This window comes from Protopterus annectens, chromosome 16.part0 (genome assembly GCF_019279795.1).
Source record: "Protopterus annectens isolate FY-2018-M chromosome 16.part0, PAN1.0, whole genome shotgun sequence".
Lineage (NCBI taxonomy): Eukaryota > Metazoa > Chordata > Ceratodontiformes > Protopteridae > Protopterus > Protopterus annectens.
In genome coordinates, this window is record NC_056750.1 from 237,132,842 (window position 1) to 237,152,841 (window position 20,000).

Consider the following 20,000-nt stretch of genomic DNA (forward strand, 5'->3'; position numbering starts at 1 on the left):
AACTTCTCTGCATGTACAACCTTTAATCCTGCCGTGTACCCCCTTAAGCACCACATAGTTTGCTAGGCTTGTAATGCTGGTGTATTGCATTAAGCCTGTGCTACCGCCCTCCCTTCCCCAGGGTGGGCAAGAGTCGAACATTGATCGTCTGGGTTGCAGTAAAGGATTTATCCCTCTATTCCATGAGGCCATATTTTCTATCAGTATGTGCAAATTATAGTATCTGTTCCACATCTTTCCCTCAGATTTTGTAGAGTCTGACAAGTTCATGCGCCAGCACAGATGAGCTTCACATTTAGGATAACCTGATCGTGGACATTGACAGAATGGAGTTAACAGGTTACAGGAACTGCTAAATTACTCTGAATATGACAGATTGCAGTTAGGTTTGTAACTATAGAAATATTGGCAAGAAGTCTGAAAAACAGACATAAGATAAAGATATTTATCCTCCTCTCCATATTCTTTTAAATTGAATAATATTGATCCACGTTATCAGTTTGCATTTCTTCTGGATGCACTGTGGTTGAGTGGATGTGTGGTAAGTAATAACAGTTTTAGCACTTTAATTCAGTAGCTTTTATTACTGTGGATAGTATAGCTCTAATGTCAGTCAGGGTTGTGAGTAACAGGGTCTTCACCTTTCTCTTAATTACATATTTATATTTTAATAGGATTTTTCAGGGTTCTGTTCAATGTTTGACTACCCCTGATGTCTGAAAATGATACAATGTGAAATCTGTTCCTTCTCAAGGATCTTAAACATTTCAGTAATAATAGGTACTGTAAAATATATGTTTGTCCTTTTTTAATTTTAAGAAAACCCAATTGAGAATAGGTCAGTCCACAGTACCTTTGCAGTTTTCCCCTCTGGATACTTGACTACATCTGTATCCACCGGTTATATTGAAAACATGTCTTGCAACCTCATTGTGCAGTTGGACGCCCATTTTGCAGTTTGTGAAGAATCAGTGAAATAAGTAAACAGTCACCCGCTTTTTCCAAAGCAGCTCCATGGGCAGTAAATGCTTGAATTCAGGTTTAAATGTCATCAGTCTGTATTGGATGCAGTTTGATCATTGTTTACAGCAGTTGTCGGTGTAGGACATCTTAAGTGTGTGTGTGTGTGTGTGTGTGTGTGTGTGTGTGTGTGTGTGTGTAATCCCAGGTTTTATTTCTCCATGTAGGCTTACTTGGAGGACTCCATTTTTTGCCTTTTTGTTTTATGCAAAATGGCACACTATTTTCTTGTACATCATTTTCCACCAGTTTGTAATTTTGTTCTACTGTCCAAGTTGCACGTTGTTGTTGTTGTTGTTGTTGTTGTTGTTGTTGTGAGCTTTCTAAGCCATTTGGAGTTTTTAGATTTGCTCATCTTTTGCAGCTTCTTTTAGCCTGTCAGCATTTGTGGATCTTTTGTTTCACTGTTACTGTGCCTGTTAATTTTAATTTATATCAGTAGATTCTGGCTTGTCTTTGATCTTATTAAATGTTTTCATTAAACATATTCCTTGTAATATTCTTTTGCTTTATGAGTATTTGAAAAGTCTTCTCTTACAGGCTCATAGGTAAGTACTAAGCTAGCTGCTCTTGAGGATATCTTAAGCATAGGCAGCTTCTTATTTTGTATTCGAAAGAACATATACCATTTGATTGTAGACTGGCCTTACCCATCCCATGGTTGATTGATTTAATTGTGTATTAACCTTAATGAGATTAACTGGGATCATACCATAGATAATTTGAGGAGACCAATGCATGGGATAAAGCATCTAAGAGCTGCCTCTGTCCATTAGTAGTACAGGTGGCAGTCCTGGGTTAAATGTTCCATTTCCCATCCATAGATTTAAGTTGCACTTGAAAATGGACAGCAATGAACTTTGTTTTATGTCCACAGTAGTGGTTTCCTGTGTGAGATATACCTATCCCTCCAAACCATTCTGTTGATATTGCAGAAAAGGTTTAGATCCCTAGACCTTGTATTTCTGATGCCATTTGACTTGCTATCAGTAATGTGTTGCAGAATGCTTTGTATTCCAGACAAAGGTCACCTCATATCAGTCTGTAGGATACTGAGTGTAATGACTGACCTTCAAGTCCGTCCATGTAGGACATGTTGTTTAGGCCTTGTAAACTTTTAGAAAGGTGTATCTCTGGGCATTCCAGTTGTTTCATTATTGCATGCTGGTCATTACATAATATTGTCATTGTGTGGACAACTAAAGCATCATGAGAGTATCCAGTTACTACCTAATTTGCAACTAACTCTACCCTTTCAGCATTGAGCTTTAATTTCTAAATGATTTTTGTTTAGGGCATCCATAAAGCAGATCTTGCACTAAACTATCCTTACCAAAGCCAGAAGCTATCTATGAAGATTTGTAAAGCATCATAAATTGCTTCTTTTCAGAGTTTGTTTGTGGGAATGTCCATAGATGGCATAGGTTTACTTTTATGTTATAGCAGAGAAGCTGTTCTATACCTATATTATAATTCATTTGTCATGTAATGCCAAAATCCATTTAGACATTCTTTTCACACTCATTCCTAATACTTTATTTAAGGTTAAACCTCACTCCTCCTGATTGAACATTATTCTGCATATATTTTCCCCCTGAATTCCATTTATGTGTATAAACTTTACTCCTTCCTTTTCTAAAGATATCACCTCCCAGATATTTTAGCTCCTTTATAATATACAAAACTTAAATTAGATTTTGATATCCATTTTCTAGTAATTGCTTTTTGGCACCCAATAACTTTAAACTTAATAAGGGCTCCCTGTGTCTAGGTAATTCAGTCCCAGTTCAAAAGAATAATTTCCTTAGTTACAACATACTTGTTTCCCCCAAATTTCTGTCATGGTACTTTGCAGAGGAAAAAAAGTACTCTGTAAGGAATTATTAAAATCTTCCAACTAGCTATATTCCCAAAACATGTTCATAATTGCCTTTCTCTTCCCCATCACATGTATAGCATTTGTTATATAACTGCAAAAATACTAAACCTTCTGGATTTTGGTTCATATTTGGGAGCTCTACAAAGTTCTTTTCCATTATTTTTCCCCAGTCTGTTATAACTGCCTTTAACTGCTTTCTATAGTTATTCTGATAGTTGGTCACCACACAATATTTTATTTATTTATGAGATAAATTTTCCGTGTTTTTATCATCGGCTTCTGTTTTAGACTCCTCTAAGACTGTACGATAGCTGGTCATTCATTTAGCTTTTTTTGCTTTTGCTCTCTTTTAAGACGGTCTCTAACCTGCAGTCCATACATCATCATGGCCTCTCTAACTTTCAGTCGTCATCCCACTCTTACTTTTTCTTCTTAGTTATTTGCTCACAGTACCTTGGTTCTTCCGTTATATCCAGGGATGCCAGATTTGCTATGAGACCGATAGGGACCAAAAAAAAAGCTCCTTCACGCTAAGTGAAAACCAAAAAAAAGTAAAAAGGTCTTTTAGCTCCATGTTTAGCGATTTTTGATTGGCCCGTATGCCGGAATACAAGCCAATAAAAAAATCGCACAGCGGACCCTCTTCTGTTCAGTGCGGAACATCAACACAGACGTAGCTCCATTTTGCAATTTTTTTTTTTTTTTTTTGGCATATAGGCCAGTCAAAAAAAAATAAATAAAACAAAGCAAAGGCTGTTGTGCTGGGATTTTAACCGGCAGTGTGGAAATCTGGATTGGGCTGCTGACCCCGGGATAGACACCCTCAAATAGGGACGTCTGGCAACCCTGGTTATATCCTACTTCTAGACATACCTGTTGGCAAAATCTGCTTTCTCTTATTCCCGTACTGGCTTATTTCTCGGAATACATTTTGCTAAGTTGTGAATGTGCTATTCTGTATGTTGGTGTTATTTTCCTTACGACTTGCATCTAAAATCCTAGTCCTCTATTGATCCATCTCATGTTTATCATCATCTTTGTCCACTTTGGTTTATATCCTTCTGCTTGCATTATGTATATGAGCCTTACTTTGTATCTCTAAAATAATCCTTCAAGTCAGGTAACCCCACGCCACCTTGCGCTGTGGGCAGAATTGGATTAACCTACTTAACACTTGCCCTTTCCCTCTCCCAGGTAACATTCATCAGGTCTTAGATCATTCTCAGCTTTTTTTCTGTTTAATAAAATAAGCCTTTTACTATCCATATCCACAACTGTGTGCTTCCAGTTTCTCAGTTTTTGTCTCATCTTTTCCTTTCTTCCAAGATGCTGGTCCCCTGCCCCCTTTTTAAAGACTGTTAAATAAAACTTTCCAAATTATTAGAACATTTTTCCCTGTTAAATACCACATTTCCTCAGGAACACAATACGTTCATTGAGACTCCCCTGTTAATTAATTGCACATCACCATTTTTAGCTCATCCTGTCCTATCTTTGCTATAAGCTCTTAGTACTTAAAGTGTGCCAATTTAATAAAGATGTTAAAGTGACATAAGTTCACATTCATTAATAGAAAAGAAAGCAAACCATAGTAACCTTTCCATTGCTACTTTTATGTACTGTACAGAGGTTTTCTTTTTACTAATTTTCATTCTCTTCATCATGACAGAATTTGTACTTTCATAAAATAAATACAATCTATTTGTTCCTTTTTTTGTATAGCACAAAGTTTTTCTCTGCATGTTCTGTCTTATAACTACAGTTTTTTTTTTTTTTTTTTTTTTTTTGAAGTGGCTCTTCTTGAGAAGCCACATGTTCAGTCATCCCTTCATTTCAACCTCTGATTTCTGCAGTTTTTATCAGCTCATCAGAATAGCTGCTTACATTTAAAGTCTTTTTTTTCATTTGACTTTTCCTGTGTCTCACTTATTTTAGACCTGTCTGAATATGTTTGATTTTTTTCCCCTCTAAATTACTGGAAGCCATTTCCTGTACTAAAGCTGTAACTTGAACAGATTTATTTGCTGATCACCTGAAATGTTGTTCCCGGTCAGAGCTCTTCTTTTTTGATTGATTTTTTTTTAACTTTCTCAAAGTCTTGCTGGCATCCAGGCAGTGTAATTACTAGCCAGTAACTGAATTGTAGTCAGGTTGATAACGTTGCACTGACTTTAACAATTTCTTGGTTTTCACCCTTGGAGAGCTCTAATCCAAGATGGTTGCAGACTGAGCAATTCATTGAAGTCCACAGACTGATTCTTTAAAACATGTATATTTTTTTTCTTGTATGTTGGTACTAGGCTATCGGCCCTAGGGCCTATACACGTCTAGCCATAACAATTCCCTGGCTATTTATTCCCATACTAGTTACTTCCCTGGACCCCTGTCTATCAGGGCGACTGACGTGATCCCCGTGGTGAATTTCCTTTCTCCCATCCAATCGTCAAGGTTCCTTTTGAAGAGGGCCAAAGAGGCGCTCTGCTTGACATGTATAGGCAGTCTATTCCAGAGTCTGGGGAGTCTCTGGGTCAGGAACCTATCCCTCCAGCTGTTTTGTTTATTGTGATGACAAGGTTTAGATCCCTGGAGCGTGTGTCTCTTAGGGATTGGGATTTCTTTAAGTGTAGCATGTCCAACAGCTCTGGGTTTGACATGGCCTTGTATGTTAAGCAGAGATCGCCTCTGAGTAGACGATATGCGACAAGAGTGTAGCTGGAGTTTTTTAAGGTGGTCAGCATAGGGCATCTGCTTTAGGCCTGTGATTCTTTTAGTGAAGTATTTCTGCGGCCTTTCCAGTTGTTGCAGATGTCTTGAGTTACATACCAAATGGGGCATTGTATTCTATAATGGGTCTAATGAGGGATGAGTACAGTGGGACAATGACCTCCTTTTTTCTGGATGAAAAGCCCTTAGTGATGAGGTGTGCCACATAGAAGGATTGTTTGACTGTTGTGGTGATGTGGTTGTGGAAGGTGAGACCACTGTCCACCTGTGTCCCTAAGTCTCTTATCACGCTTTCGGTGTTTAGTGTACTGCCACCTATGTGGTAATTCATGGGTACATGTTGTTTTCCCAAAGGGGATAATTATACATTTCTTGGCATTGAGCTTGAGCCCATGGCTCTGGCACCAAGCATCTGTTTCTGTAAGGCCCTTTTGTAGAGTATCCACATCATTTGGGGATTCAATAATGGCTCCCAGTTTGCAGTCATCTGCGAACTTTGTTAGCCAGAGTCTCTTAGTGTTGGCCTGTACTTCAGAGAAGTAGATGCCACACAAGAGCGGTCCCACGACTGAACCCTGAGGTACTCCACTTGTCTGGAGCTGGATTAGGAGTCTGCTACTTTTACAGTGTAGGTTCTGTCAGTAAGCCAGTTGGCAAACCATCGAATGACAATAGGGATTAATGCCCAGCTTAGTAAGTTTATCTATGATTCCAGAGTGGGGGATAGTGTCTAAGGCCTTGGCGAGGTCCTGATAGGCTGTGTGGACCACCTTACCCTCGTCCACGGCTCTGGAGACTGCCTAACATAATTCACTATTAAAGCTATAATAGTATAATAGATTGACAGTAGTGAATTATAAAGCATTAAGATTCACAGTATATCAGACCTTTCCAAGACATGTGCTCTTAACATTAAACATCTGACAGTGACAAGTCATACCACCCATCAGAAGACTATCAACACTCCGCTTACAGCTACAGCTTTGCCTGTAGCGGTGTCTAGTGATGATGCAAATGCCAGGTCTCATCCTGCCTTTAAAACTGTGCCCTCTAGTCCTGAATCTTCCACTTAGTAATTAACTGTAACCGCATCAAATAGCTTCAAAATTCATAACATCTTGATAACGTATTCTTCTTTTTAGGACTATATTTCACTGATAATGTATGTGTACGTGCATCATTCAGTGTCGCGTCTAGTTGACATGTGAAAATTGCTCAAACAGCTTACCCCAATTTTGAGCACCCTACCAAGTTGGAATCCTAAGCATAAAACAGTTGTCCCAATGCCAGGCTGGGGAAAACTTATTTAAAAAAAAAAGTGTATATTTTTTCCCCTTTCTTATGTCATACTACTAAGGTATTTCGTCTGCAAAATGTGTGTAACCTTATGACCTTTTGTCTTACAAAATGAAAAAGAAGAGGAAATGTGTGAATCTAGTGCCTGAAATGTAAAGTGTAACTTCTTGCATCTCCTGTGCAAAGAGATCAATGAAATGTAACCACAGGCCCTCTTCAAAGTGGGAGCTGCCCTTGCTGGTAAGACAGCTTGCTTACAGCTAGGAAGATGGAGCAGACAGATGAAGTAGCATATTTTGTTTAGAGCAGCTTGTCAGAATGTTAAATCCTTCAGACAAATGGTAACTAAGACAAGAAGATCATTTGTGGAGTCTTCCTCAGTCTGCATTGGCCACCAGTGTTACTGTTAGCAAGTCACTTGGATAGACGGTTCCAGACATCAACTGAAAATAATCCCAAACCGAGCTAGTAAAGCAATAAAATCATATGGGTTCTGCATCTGGTGATGCAGAACAAAGTAGCAAGCTGTGAATTGTATATACCCGAAGGAAGGAGATGACGAGGAAGGTTCTAGCCAGGCGACTGTAGATGTCCACATGTTTGCGGTTTGTCAGTTCTTATGAGGGTAAGAGTGAAATAGAGCTCCACCATCTTTGCGTATTGTATACTTACTTTAATAACAAAACTGTGTGTTTGAGTTGTGACCTGGTATGAAAGTATCATGCTGAAAAGTAATGGGATGTGTGTTTTGGACTTAATTGAGCAGAGCGTTCTCATCAGAATTTTAACTTTTGTGGAGGAGCTGTGAGAGTCTTCCTTTACAGCCTGATGTGTTTAAAAATGTGATAAGCATGTGGACTGCAAAATATAATATATACATATATGTGTGTGTGTATGTATGTATGTGTGTGTATATACATATATATATATATATATATATATATATATATATATATATATATATACACACACACACATTCATTGAGGACATCTCAGAAGTTCTTGCCTACCAGGGATTAAATGCTGCTTTCTTCTCGCCAGGTATTGGGCAGAAACGTAAGATTGAGGAGGTGAAAGAGGAAGAAGAGTTAAATGGCCGTTCTGACTCTGGCAATGAAGAACTGGTACTGCGGTGGGAGTGGGAAAATGATGAAGGCGCTTGGAGTGTTTATTCAGCTGAGCTGAACAAGGAAATCTCTGAGGCATTCAGGTAAATGGGGCTTCCAGTCATGAGCTCCTGTATAGTGTTTAAGATAATAGCAGCATTTTCTGTTTTATAAACTTCTTCAGTTTGCAGTTAACTGTTTATATGTTGAAATTTTGTAATCATAATGGCTCGTTGAGGTATAGCTGTCTCCTTTTTTAAGAGTAGCTAGTCTTCAGCATATTACTAAGTTTGCAATATTTATTAACATTTGTTGACCCGGAAAGTCCACTGGGTCAGAGACCCATTTTCAGTGGAGGCCCGTGGAGAAGCTCCACTAGCAAAATACAAATGAAACTAATTAAACACAAAGAGACTTATTTGTTCTACATGGAGCAAACCCTACATATAGATCTCGCTAAATTATTTATTTAACATGTAAAACAATTTTGCAGATAAACTCAGCAAAGCATTTTAATTGTGACAGCATCACTTACCATTTTATTGACTTTCTTTTTGACTCTGAGCAAATGTAGGCCAAGGAATGAATTGATAGCTTTTTACTGTTTTACTCCAGCACAGTAAAACACTTCTGATTGTGACTGGCCCTGAACCCTTAACTAACTGCACTCATCTGAGTGGTAACAGTAAAACAGTCAACAGATGTGTGCCTGCAAGATTTCACTTTGGGTTCAGGGGATGAGAATTTATAGTTGCTCATGCTTTGTGGTTGCATTTATTGCCATCGTTGAAAAATGCAGAGCATTTTCTTCCCTCACTGTATTGCTGCCTGAATTTCTGTAGCAAACGGCATGTATTTTATTACTTATCCCCTGGTTACATTTTCCACTGGCATTTATTTGTAACACAGGATATGACTAAAAGTGGCCCCACCATGTGATCAGCCCAATCACCTGGGCATAAAAAATTAAAAATAAACACAAAGGTCGCAGAATACAGCACTGTTAATGTGCTGTTGTAATACAGATCTAGCAGGATGGTAGCAGTCAAGCATCCTAAAGTTCTGTCTACAAGAGTTGTAACTAGAGCTTTTCCTTTTCAATAAAGTCATGACATTTATGTTGTTTTTCCCCCCACTTGTATTGATATTGATGTAAGGCCTTGGCAACAAATCAAACCGGTTTCGGGTCAGGACTATTGTACGGAAATTTTAAATATTGAGTGTACAGTGCAATTATTTGTCTATAACTACATTGTACTTAATCATTGTAATGATAACTGGGGAAATTTTCGAGAGTTTAGGGGAAGACTGGAAAAATAACTTCTGACTGGTTTGTAATTGTTCCCAGGAGGAAGTAAGATGATAGACCACTGCAAAATTAATTAACCGACAGAAGTAGAGGGAAATTCATGAAAATATTCTTCCAAATAGAACAGCTTCAAGGTGCTGTTCCTGGTTGTGTACATGTAAAATTGTTAATATAACTGCTGCTAAAGTTGTCCACACTTTTAGCTGCTGTGTTGAGCCTTCCTCTCAATAAACATGCAAACACTGAGGGATTGAAAAAATAGTTGTCTTATGAAGGAAATTGACAGTATGGCCAAATTGTTCTTCACTCACGGGTCCATAGATAGTACCTCTCCAAGAGGATATCTCCGTCAAAGAGGATATCTCAGTCAAAATATTAATTGGTCTAGATTTTACAGAAGTGAGCCCTGTCTGGTAGATCTGTAAGATGTCCTTCATGGATGCATCTGCAGTCATAACAAGTGGGTTGTCCTGTCGTCAGGCAGCCCTGCAGTCGGCCGGATTCCAAAGTCCGGGTCCGGCTTCGGCTGATGTCGCACTCCACCCGACGTCATCTCTGTTGGTCTTCGGGTATAAAAGCATCAGCCGACGCCATTTTCCTCAGTCTTTCTTGCCGCGTGGCGCCCGAAGCAGAAGCTGTTCGCAAGTGCCGGTCGGTCGGATCCAGAGATTACTTCTACCGAATACTACTTCGAAGACTTCTAAAGCTAAGTACCCCGTTGGGGACTCTTTCTTGCCTCAGCCGATGTCAGAAAAAGTTAACAATTGTTTAACCTGTGGGAAACAAATACCTCATAAAGATTTCCACTCTTACTGTCTGCCTTGTTTAGGCCCAGCCCACGTAGCAGCCTGTTCGGCCTGTGCCTCTTTCAACCGACGAACGCTTAGGCGTCGGTCGGAGTTTGCAGAACAGTTTTTCGGTACTGATTTTGCGTACATTATGCCGTCTGATCCTCCGACTACCCAATCTACCAAAAAACTCAAAGATAAAGACCGACACTCGCGGTCCGCGGTTTCGGCCGAAACCACGGTAAAGCAAACCGCGAGTGTCTCGGTTTCGGCTGAAACCGAGAAAACTGATCAAAGTACAGCTGAACCTGTTCTTACAACTGAGGCCCCTGCTACAACTCTTGAATCAACCTCAGAAATTTTACCCACTACGGTGGTTGACTTATCAGACACCATCCCCTTGGATGTCTCTACCCCAGCACGTGGTGCTGCTAGGCCTCCAGCAGCCATGTCCATTAAGGCCTTCGCCAGGGCCAAAGCAGCCAAGACTACTAAATCAGTGCCTGTTAAACTCCCCACATCCAGGCCCTCTTCTAGTTCTCAAATGCTTTCTTTGGCAGAAGATTTAATTTCTTTAATTAGAGGATCTCAATCTCACCCAGACAGGGCCTCTCAGCCCCCAGAGAAGAGACCTAGGGCAGAGCCCCCTGAGCCAGTGTCTTCTGATGATTCTGCTGATGAATCAGACATAACTGACCAGCCAGAGGCTCCCTTCTCCAATTTTGAAGATTCTGATGCTGAAGAATCCATTCCAGCTGCTTCCCCACCAGAAGAATTCTCCTTTGGGGAAACCTTGCATGCCATGCGAGAACAGTTCCAATGGCAGCAACAGGATTTTTCAGACTCCAGAAAAAGACTTAGGACCTTTCTGCACCTCTCACAGCACAGGCCCTTAGCTATACCTCCTGTTCTCTCTGTGGTGGATGATGCTTTCAATGATGTTTGCTCCGCTCCAGATTCTTTACCCCCAGCCCTGCCAAACCAGACAGATTTTACAGGGTGCCAGATACTCATCACCACCTTTACAAGGCCCCACTTGCAGACCCAGAAACTATATCCCAGGGTCCCAAGGCAGTAGCCGCGACCACAGCTAAAAACCCTATTCCTTCTGAAAGGGAAGCAAGGTCATTAGACAGATGGGGTAAAAAGGTCTACACTTCAGCTACTCTCTCAGCTAGAGCTTTAAACTGTCAGTTTCACATGATACAATACCAAGAGTTTATGCTTGATCAGTTAACTAAAAAACTAACCACTGATGAATCTCTTGATAAGAAATATGTATTAGAGATGGTAAACAACATACAACAGGTTAGCAACCATTCCTTAAAATGTGGCTATGATGCACTGGAGGCTTCATTTAGATCAGCCATGACAGGCACAGTAATAAGAAGGCATGCATGGCTAAAGGAACAAGCTTTACCGGATCATGTTAAAGCTAAGTTGCTAGATGCTCCTATGGACAAGACAAGTTTGTTTGGTACACCTGCCCAGCAGGTTATGAAGAAAATGGAAGAAAAGGCAAAATCTGTTCAAACTGTTAAAGATTTCTTGCAGGTTCAAGCCCCAAGGTTTAGCAGGAACTGGCCTGCCAAAAATTGGTCCTTTCCTGACTCCACAAAATTTCAAAGGGGCAGGAATAGACGTTCCAGAGGCAGAAACCAATCCAGAGGAGGTGCCTACAGAGGACGACAGTGGCAAGGTAACAACAGAGGCACAGACACAGCCACTGCCACTACTTCAGCACAACCACAGTGACTTAATCCTAACTCCGCCTACCAGGGAACAAATAGCAGCTCCTCTAGGCGGAAAGTTAACCTTATTTTCAAAGAACTGGCACTACATAACAAAAGACAAGTGGATTTTACAAACCATAGATCAAGGTTACCGGTTTCACTTCCACACTTTACCAGTCAAAGAGGAATGCCAAATCTACCTCCAAATCAAAAAACAGAGGCTCTACGCCAGATAATGGTGTTAGCAAACATGAGAGCTGTGGAAAGAGTGCCAACAGCAGAACAAGGAAAGGGGTTCTATTCCAGACTATTCCTAGTTCCAAGAAAGGAAAAAGTTGGAGACCAATTCTCGACCTGTCCACCTTAAATACATACATCATTGTCCCAAAATTCAAAATGCTGACCCTACAGCAACTTCTTCCCATGCTGGGCAAGGAGTCTTGGCTGGTAACTCTAGATCTCAAGGAGGCATACCTGCACGTCCCCATTCGACCAATCTGCAGAAGATACCTCAGATTTCTTGCAGGATCAGAGCACTATCAATTCTCAGCATTGCCCTTTGGCTTATCTACTGCGCCCAGAGTATTCACAAAATGCCTGGCATCAGTAATCGCCCATTGCAGACTACAGGGAATTCAAATTTACCCATACCTGGACGACTGCTTGCTACAAGGGGACAACAAAAGCAAGCTGACAACAGATTTACAAAGGGTCATTTACTTGCTACAAGGACTGGGATACACAGTCAATTTACAAAAGTCAAGGCTGATACCATCCCAAACAAGGACATTCTTGGGCGGAATTGGACACAGTACAACAAATGGCATTCCTGACTACAGAAAAACAAAAAAGAACTTCCTCTTTACTTCTTGGCACTAACAAAACTGAACAAGTTAACAGCAAGAAAAGTTCTGCAGGCCTTGGGCTTCATGGCATCATGCATAATCTTGGTCCCATTTGCCAGACTACATATGAGGAAACTACAGTGGTACCTAAAGAATTTATGGTCCCAACACAGACACAGTCTAGAAACAGAAATCCCACTAATTCCATGCTTAAAACAGGAGTTCCTATGGTGGGCTCAGGCATGCCAGTCAAACCCAGGCCTACCCTTTCGCAAATGTCAACCAAGCCAGACCATCACAACAGGCGCTTCAGACCTAGGATGGGGGCCCACATGCTGGACAAATGCGTGCAAGGATTGTGGACACAGGATCAACTTCACCTGCACATCAATCTAAAAGAAATGCTGGCAGTAAAACTGGCAATCCAAAAGTTCAAACCATTCCTCAAAGAGGGCCAGTTGATGATAAGGACAGACAACACCACAGTCATGTGGTACATCAACAAACAGGGAGGCACTCATTCATACCCCCTATGCAGAATGACCTTGGAGCTGTGGACCCTGGCACTCGGCTACAACATTCAGTTACAGGCAATATTTGTACCGGGGAAAGACAATACTCTAGCAGACATATTAAGCAGAACCACTTGGATGCCCACGAATGGAAGCTGCACCCGGACATCTTCAAGACCATCTCAAAGAAATGGGGAATGCCACAGATAGACCTATTCGCATCACCTCTCAATCACCAGCTCAAAAATTCTGCACAAGGACATTCCACCCACTAGCATGGAAAGTGGACTCACTCTCCTTCAACTGGAAAGGCCTAACAGCATATGCATTCCCACCTCTTCCTTTGATACACAAGGTACTACTAAAAATCAAGGAAGAACGTCCAAGGATAATCCTGATAGCTCCAAACTGGCCAAGACAACACTGGTACCCACTACTGAAGAGCATGTCTCGGAACAATATGTGGCCAATACACTTGATGCCTTTGATGTTAACTCAGAACAACTACAGCATCATACATCCAAACCTAAAAACGCTGCAACTGACTGCATGGAACATCACATAGCAGCAGCTAATCCAGAACTTTCCCAAAGAGTTAAAGACATTATTCTTGAAGCGCAGACCTTCAACAAGAAGGAACTATGCTGGAAAATGGAAAAGGTTTGTCATTTGGAGTACGGAAAGAGGAAAAGATGTGTCAAACATAGATATGCCTAACATTCTGGAGTATCTGGCGAACTTCTTCATTCAGGCCTGTCCTACTCCTCCATCAAGATACATGCATCAGCTATTTCAGCAGAATACAGCTTTGATCCACCTGTTTTTCGCACCCTTTGCTCAGGCAGTTCCTCAGAGGAATCAAGAATGTAAAACCTCCAAGGAAACCACCATTACCAGCTTGGGATTTAAACTTTGTGCTAGAAAAGTTGACACTATCACCCTTTGAACCAGCAGCAACAGCAGACCTACAACACCTGTCATGGAAAACTGCTTTCCTACTGGCAATTACTTCAGCAAGGAGGGTTTCAGAACTACAGGCCTTAATGGCAGTGCAACCCTTCCTAATCTTCCACCAAGATAGAGTGTCCATGAGGACTAATCCTACATTTATGCCCAAGGTGGTATCCAGAGTATCTTTAAACCAGGCAATCCACCTACCTACCTTCTTTCCCAACCCACAAAACAGAGGGAAAGAATACTGCATACCTTGGATGTACATAGACAGCTACGCTACTACTTGGACAGAACAAAAATAGCAGAAAGACTGACCAACTTTTTGTAGCCTATGCAACAGGAAGGGAAGGAAAAGCTATTTCCAAACAGACAATCTCCAAATGGATAGGAAATTGCATACGATACTGTTACTCCTTCCATGGAAAACCAATTCCACAGAACATAAGACCTCATTCTACAAGGGCAACAGCCACTACCACAGCCTTCTTACGAGGAGTGGCAACCAAAGACATTATTGAGGCGGCTACTTGGACCTCCGTGCATACATTTGCCAAGCATTATAATTTGCCTCTATATTCCAGATCCCGAGCAGGGTTTGCCACTGCTGTACTGCAAGGGATCCTAAACACACCATAATCTACTTTTATCCTCCTCCCTAGTTGGCTATGGTATTCTACCCACTTGTTATGACTGCAGATGCATCCATGAAGGACATAGTACAGTTTTGTACCTACCATAAATGTAGATGTCCGAACTGGATAGCATCTGCAGTCAGGATTACCCTCCCTCCTTCCCCTCTGTGGTACTCCTAGGGTGTTTACCCTCCTAATAGCTAGCTGTTGGGGGGAGTCTTTCATGGTGTATTTGTTTGTATATATGTACATATATGCTTATTTTTGTGTTTACCTCTATCTATTTGGAAACATTGGCATCTATCCAAATTTTAGCCTGCAAGAGGGCTACTGGCATCTGGGGCAAGAAACACTGAGGAAAATGGCGTCGGCTGATGCTTTTATACCCGAAGACCAACAGAGATGACGTCGGGTGGAGTGCGACATCAGCCGAAGCCGGACCCGGACTTTGGAATCCGGCCGACTGCAGGGCTGCCTGACGACAGGACAACCCACTTGTTATGACTGCAGATGCTATCCAGTTCGGACATCTACATTTATGGTAGGTACAAAACTGTACTTCTTGACAGCTCTCTTTTCAGAATTGCTTTCCTTGTGGAGTGGTGAATGATTCATTGCTAATTCTTCATAGCTTTTGATACTGTCATGTGGCAGCCATGAACGAATGAGAACAAAGCTCAGTAAGGATTTCTTCAGAAGACTAAAGCTAATATTAGAAACTGTCTTATCTAAGAATAAAGTCCACGCTATAATCGGTTTCCTCTTCCTGTTCTTATTTAGGGTCTATATTATAACAACGAACAATCAAATGATGGAACGTTTTTATATTGAACTCAGAAGTTCGAATTCACAAGACATCAAACAACCAGAACAGCGATCCCCCCCCCCCCCCCGGGGGAAAAAATCGCTGTTCCCAAAAAAAAAAAAAAAGACATTAAAACATTGCATAAAATGTAGGGCTGTGCGCCCCCACCCCTACTTAAATATACCAACTCCGAGATCACACTACAGTGCCGAAAATGGCAAAGTGATGGAAGCGGCCAAGCAACTTCTTTCCCAGGGAAATAATTTGCTTATATGCCGATTCGTCATTTTGCCTTTTCAACATTTCATGTTCAACCAAGATGCATTCGACAAAATGTCTTTGGTCATCTGATAGGAACCCCTTAGTTACAGCTTTGGTATGGTTGTGATTGATTGGCCTCAGAAATAAGTGAATCAGCTCCACAAGAAAAGAACAAAAATCTGTATATATGTATGTATGTATGTGTATATGTATATATATATATATATATATATATATATATATATATATATATATATATCCCTTGCTCTGAAGCAGGTACTGTATGTGCCTCCGCAAAACTGACTGTATGTACATGTCTGCCATTGTGGGACTTTCATACATATTTGCTGAGCTCATTACATCCAAATATACTAAACGTTTTGAGGCATGAAGAGAAAAAGTGTGAGATGATAACATTGTTTAGATTAGCAGAAGCATCTCAAAATGGAGTGCAAGTGGAAATCAAACCAGAAGTAGAGAAGAATCGGATAGCAACTGAAAGTGCCAAAAGTAGACTATGAAGAAGAAAAAGGAAAGAAAATTGTGAAGTCCACAGATATGCTGGCAAGTATAAAAACTCCTAGGATAAGCACACGTTGACCAAGATTTGGTGCGGGTATGGCTAATGAGAGGTGAATTTAAACCAAGAGATGAAGGATTAATAGTGGTGGCCTGATGTGTAGTGGACTTTGTATACATGTTGGTTTAAAAAAGTGTATTGAAAAAGTGAGAGAAATGAGACAAATGTAGGCTGTATAAAACAGAATGGAAACAGTTGCACATCTCATTGATGGGTATAATAAACTCGTGGTTGAAGGCCTGTATAATGTGACAGAATTGTTGCATTGGGGATTTTACAAGCTCCATATTATGGAAGAAGCTGAGAAACATTGGAAATGTGAACCACAAAGTGTTAACCAGCAGTGACGACGTTTGGATCACATGGGATTATCTAGTACCAACAATTGAAAAAAATAGATGCAAGAAAACTAGATTCAGTAGTCCAAGAAAAATGGGCAAAAGTAACATTAATCACTGAAATTGCTATATCCAGCTATTTATAGTGTCTTGCATATGGAGAGACAGTCATAAAATACCACTATTTGCAAGCAGAAATGAGAGCAATGTGGAAGAAAGATAACTAGACATTTCCAATAATATCAGGAGCAACAGGAGTAATAAAAAATAAACTTCCAATTGTATCATGTCTGCTTCACACACACAAGGTCCTTGGTTCAAGTCTAAATGGAACCAGTTATTCTTCTGAGAGATATTTGCCCCTCTGGGATCATTGCTGTGGCCATTCCTTTTTGGCATCTTCTCTGAAGTTAAGGCTAACGTTAATGGCCTGTGTCTAGCTTGCAGTCGTCTACAACTTGGTCACCCATTCATAGAATCTCCCAGGGACACAAATGCCCTCCAGGAAGGCCTGACACAAGCTAATAACTGGTGCCACAGTCTCAACCTAAAATTCTGTGCCAAGAAATGTATATTGGCCATCCTGGGAAATTGTCATTGATGATACACCCCTGAGAGTAGATCCTGTGGTCAGGGATTTGGAAACACACGTGGACAGTGACTTGGCCTTTGATCATCATGTGTCTACTGTAGTAAGGAAATCCTGTTATATTGTGCAGTTTATAAACAACGTTATAGCGTCTAAGTCCAGTGATATCATTGTTCAGTTGTACTTGTCCCTCATTAGACCAATTATTGAGTACAATGCCCCCTTCTGTACACCTCTCAGGCATATGCAACAACTGGAGCATCCACAAAGGTTCCTCACAAAAAGAATACATAGTATAGAAAAGATGTCCTGCATGCACTGCCTTAAAGCTCTATCCCCATATTCTGTCTCGTAGAGATTACTGAAAGGTGGTCTATGCCTGGCCTACAAAGCATCATGTGATACAGCTGTGAGTTATTTATTTTAATTGTGTTTATCTTCTGGGGTAGAGCACTAATCTTCATGTACCTTTTCAGACTCTGCCTGGGAGTGGTGTCTGGTTAAGTCACTTGCACAGAGTCGCACAGTTTGGCAGTGGAAGCAGGGGGAATTGAACCTTGTACCATTGGACCACAGGAAACAGCTTCTTAATCTTCTGAGCCAACTACCAGACTTTTGCTTGACCCTTCTGCACATCCGCAAAACAAATGGCATCAGAAATACCCAAACCAGGGATTTAAACCTCACCTATCCCTCTAACATGTATTATTTATGTTACAGAGATGTGTCTCAGAGATTACCTCTTCTCTGAAACAGGCTTCCCATCCATATGAAGCGGAGTTTTTTTTCCCCTACAGTTGCTCAAACATAACTTGGACCAATTGGTGGGGAATCCAAAATTTACCCCTGGCCTGGCACCTCTTATCTCTCAGAAAGAGAGATTATAAACATGTGACCACTCGTGTCCAAGTTCTATATGCTCCCTATGATTATGATTATCAAACTCGGCCCAATACAATTGGAAAGATGGCTAGGGTTAAGAAGGTTCTTTAGGATTGTAAGCCTAGTGATCACCTATGAACCTATAAGAAGGCAAGTCCGCTTTCATTGCGAGTGCTGAGAAGAATACTATTAGCTAACGTTAAAGACCTGAAGCAATACTAACTTTATGAACTCTAGTTGCACTTTGATTTAGTAATGGAGTCCATTCCTGTTGTGATTAGAAAAACAAAATATTTGGAGAAATTAAAAATGAGGGAGAAGCCTCTTATTCAGGTTAGCCTCCTTATTTAACTTGAATTTACCCAGAGCTTGAGAGTTTGGTTATAAATGTACTTTTTTACTAAATCCTGTAATATCTGGCATTGGATTTGTTTTTGTCAGCATCTGTTTGCAGTGTACACAGACCTGAAGAAGTCTAGAAAGACGAAAGCGATCTTTAACAATAGGTTATGAAAATAGAATATGATTTTTACAATTTATTTTTTTACATGCAAAAGTGTATATATGTATGTATGTATATGTATGTGTATATATATATATATATATATATATATATATATATATTATATAATCTATATAATATATATATATTTTTTTTGATTGCCAAATGGACTAAGGTTGATATATTTCCAGCCATGTAGTATATAGTCTTCGATAAAATCACAGATATAATAATCTGGTTAAATAAGAGGTACCACATCCATTATAAATTTTATTTAAAGTACATAAGGGTTATATTATGACAGCTACTAAGTAGGGCAGGACTAGCTTGAATATCATACTAATGGGGGAAGGGATGTCAATTTAACATGTGTACCAATAACACTTTGTTTTACAGCACAATAAACCACTCCCTTGCCTGATAAAAAGTGTATATATATTTAGAAAGCTTGTAAGGAAACTATTACTATTTTTTTTACTTGGATCGCTTGCCTTAATAAAGGATTTTCAATTGGAAATAGACTGCCTGCCTTGCTTGGATTACTTTCGAATACTTAGTAATTCTGTACAATTATTTATTTATTTATTTATTTATTTTTACTTAAGACTAGTTTAAGTTTGCTACTTCTACTACTTTTGTATGATCTGATTAATATATAGTGATTAACTAGAGATATATATGGACTGGAAATCTTCCACACAGAGAAGTTTCTTACACTGTTTTGTTTTTGGACCCACTACACTTGTTTTAGTGGGCTGTTTTGAGACTTCGGAGATACCACAGAGATTGCTTGTTTTATTTTCTTCTGTTTGCAGTGCATACTGCCTCAGTGAGCTATGTATTAGGCAGTTAATAGCGTCTTTTATTTAGAGGACCGGATTTCCAAACTCCAAGTGATTAGCACTCCAAGTGTGGCTTCAGACACTTTATTTTTCTTGGGGAGGTGGCAAGCTGGGGATGGTGGAATTATTTGCTGCCTGATTTTGTTGTGCTGTGTGCACGGGTGTGTGTGTATCCAACCATACAGTGATTTTCTGCAGTACGCCTGTAGCTTGCTGTGATGGGCTCTTTCTCCCCCTTGGCCTTAATAGAGGAAAGCGAATACTTGAGACAGTAATTTAGTCAAAGTTGATTCTTAGTCTTTTATTGACAGGTTTGGGAATGAAAGCAGTAGCTCTTCTTCCTTGCCAGTGGCAACCTAAAGCATGGTTTGGCTCAGTTAAACTGCTGGTCTGCAGTGAATAT

General features: G+C 40.2%; 1 protein-coding gene across 3 annotated transcripts in view; it reads left to right on the forward strand.

Annotated features, from left to right (window-relative positions):
- Nucleotides 1-20,000, forward strand: part of PARP2 (poly(ADP-ribose) polymerase 2) — a 1,124,938-nt gene that overhangs the window by 35,602 nt on the left and 1,069,336 nt on the right. For all 3 annotated transcript variants that reach the window (XM_044058251.1, XM_044058252.1, XM_044058253.1), the window contains exon 2: nt 7,961-8,129. In XM_044058251.1, coding sequence (XP_043914186.1) covers nt 7,961-8,129 — 169 coding nt within the window. The remainder of the gene's footprint in view (nt 1-7,960; nt 8,130-20,000) is intronic.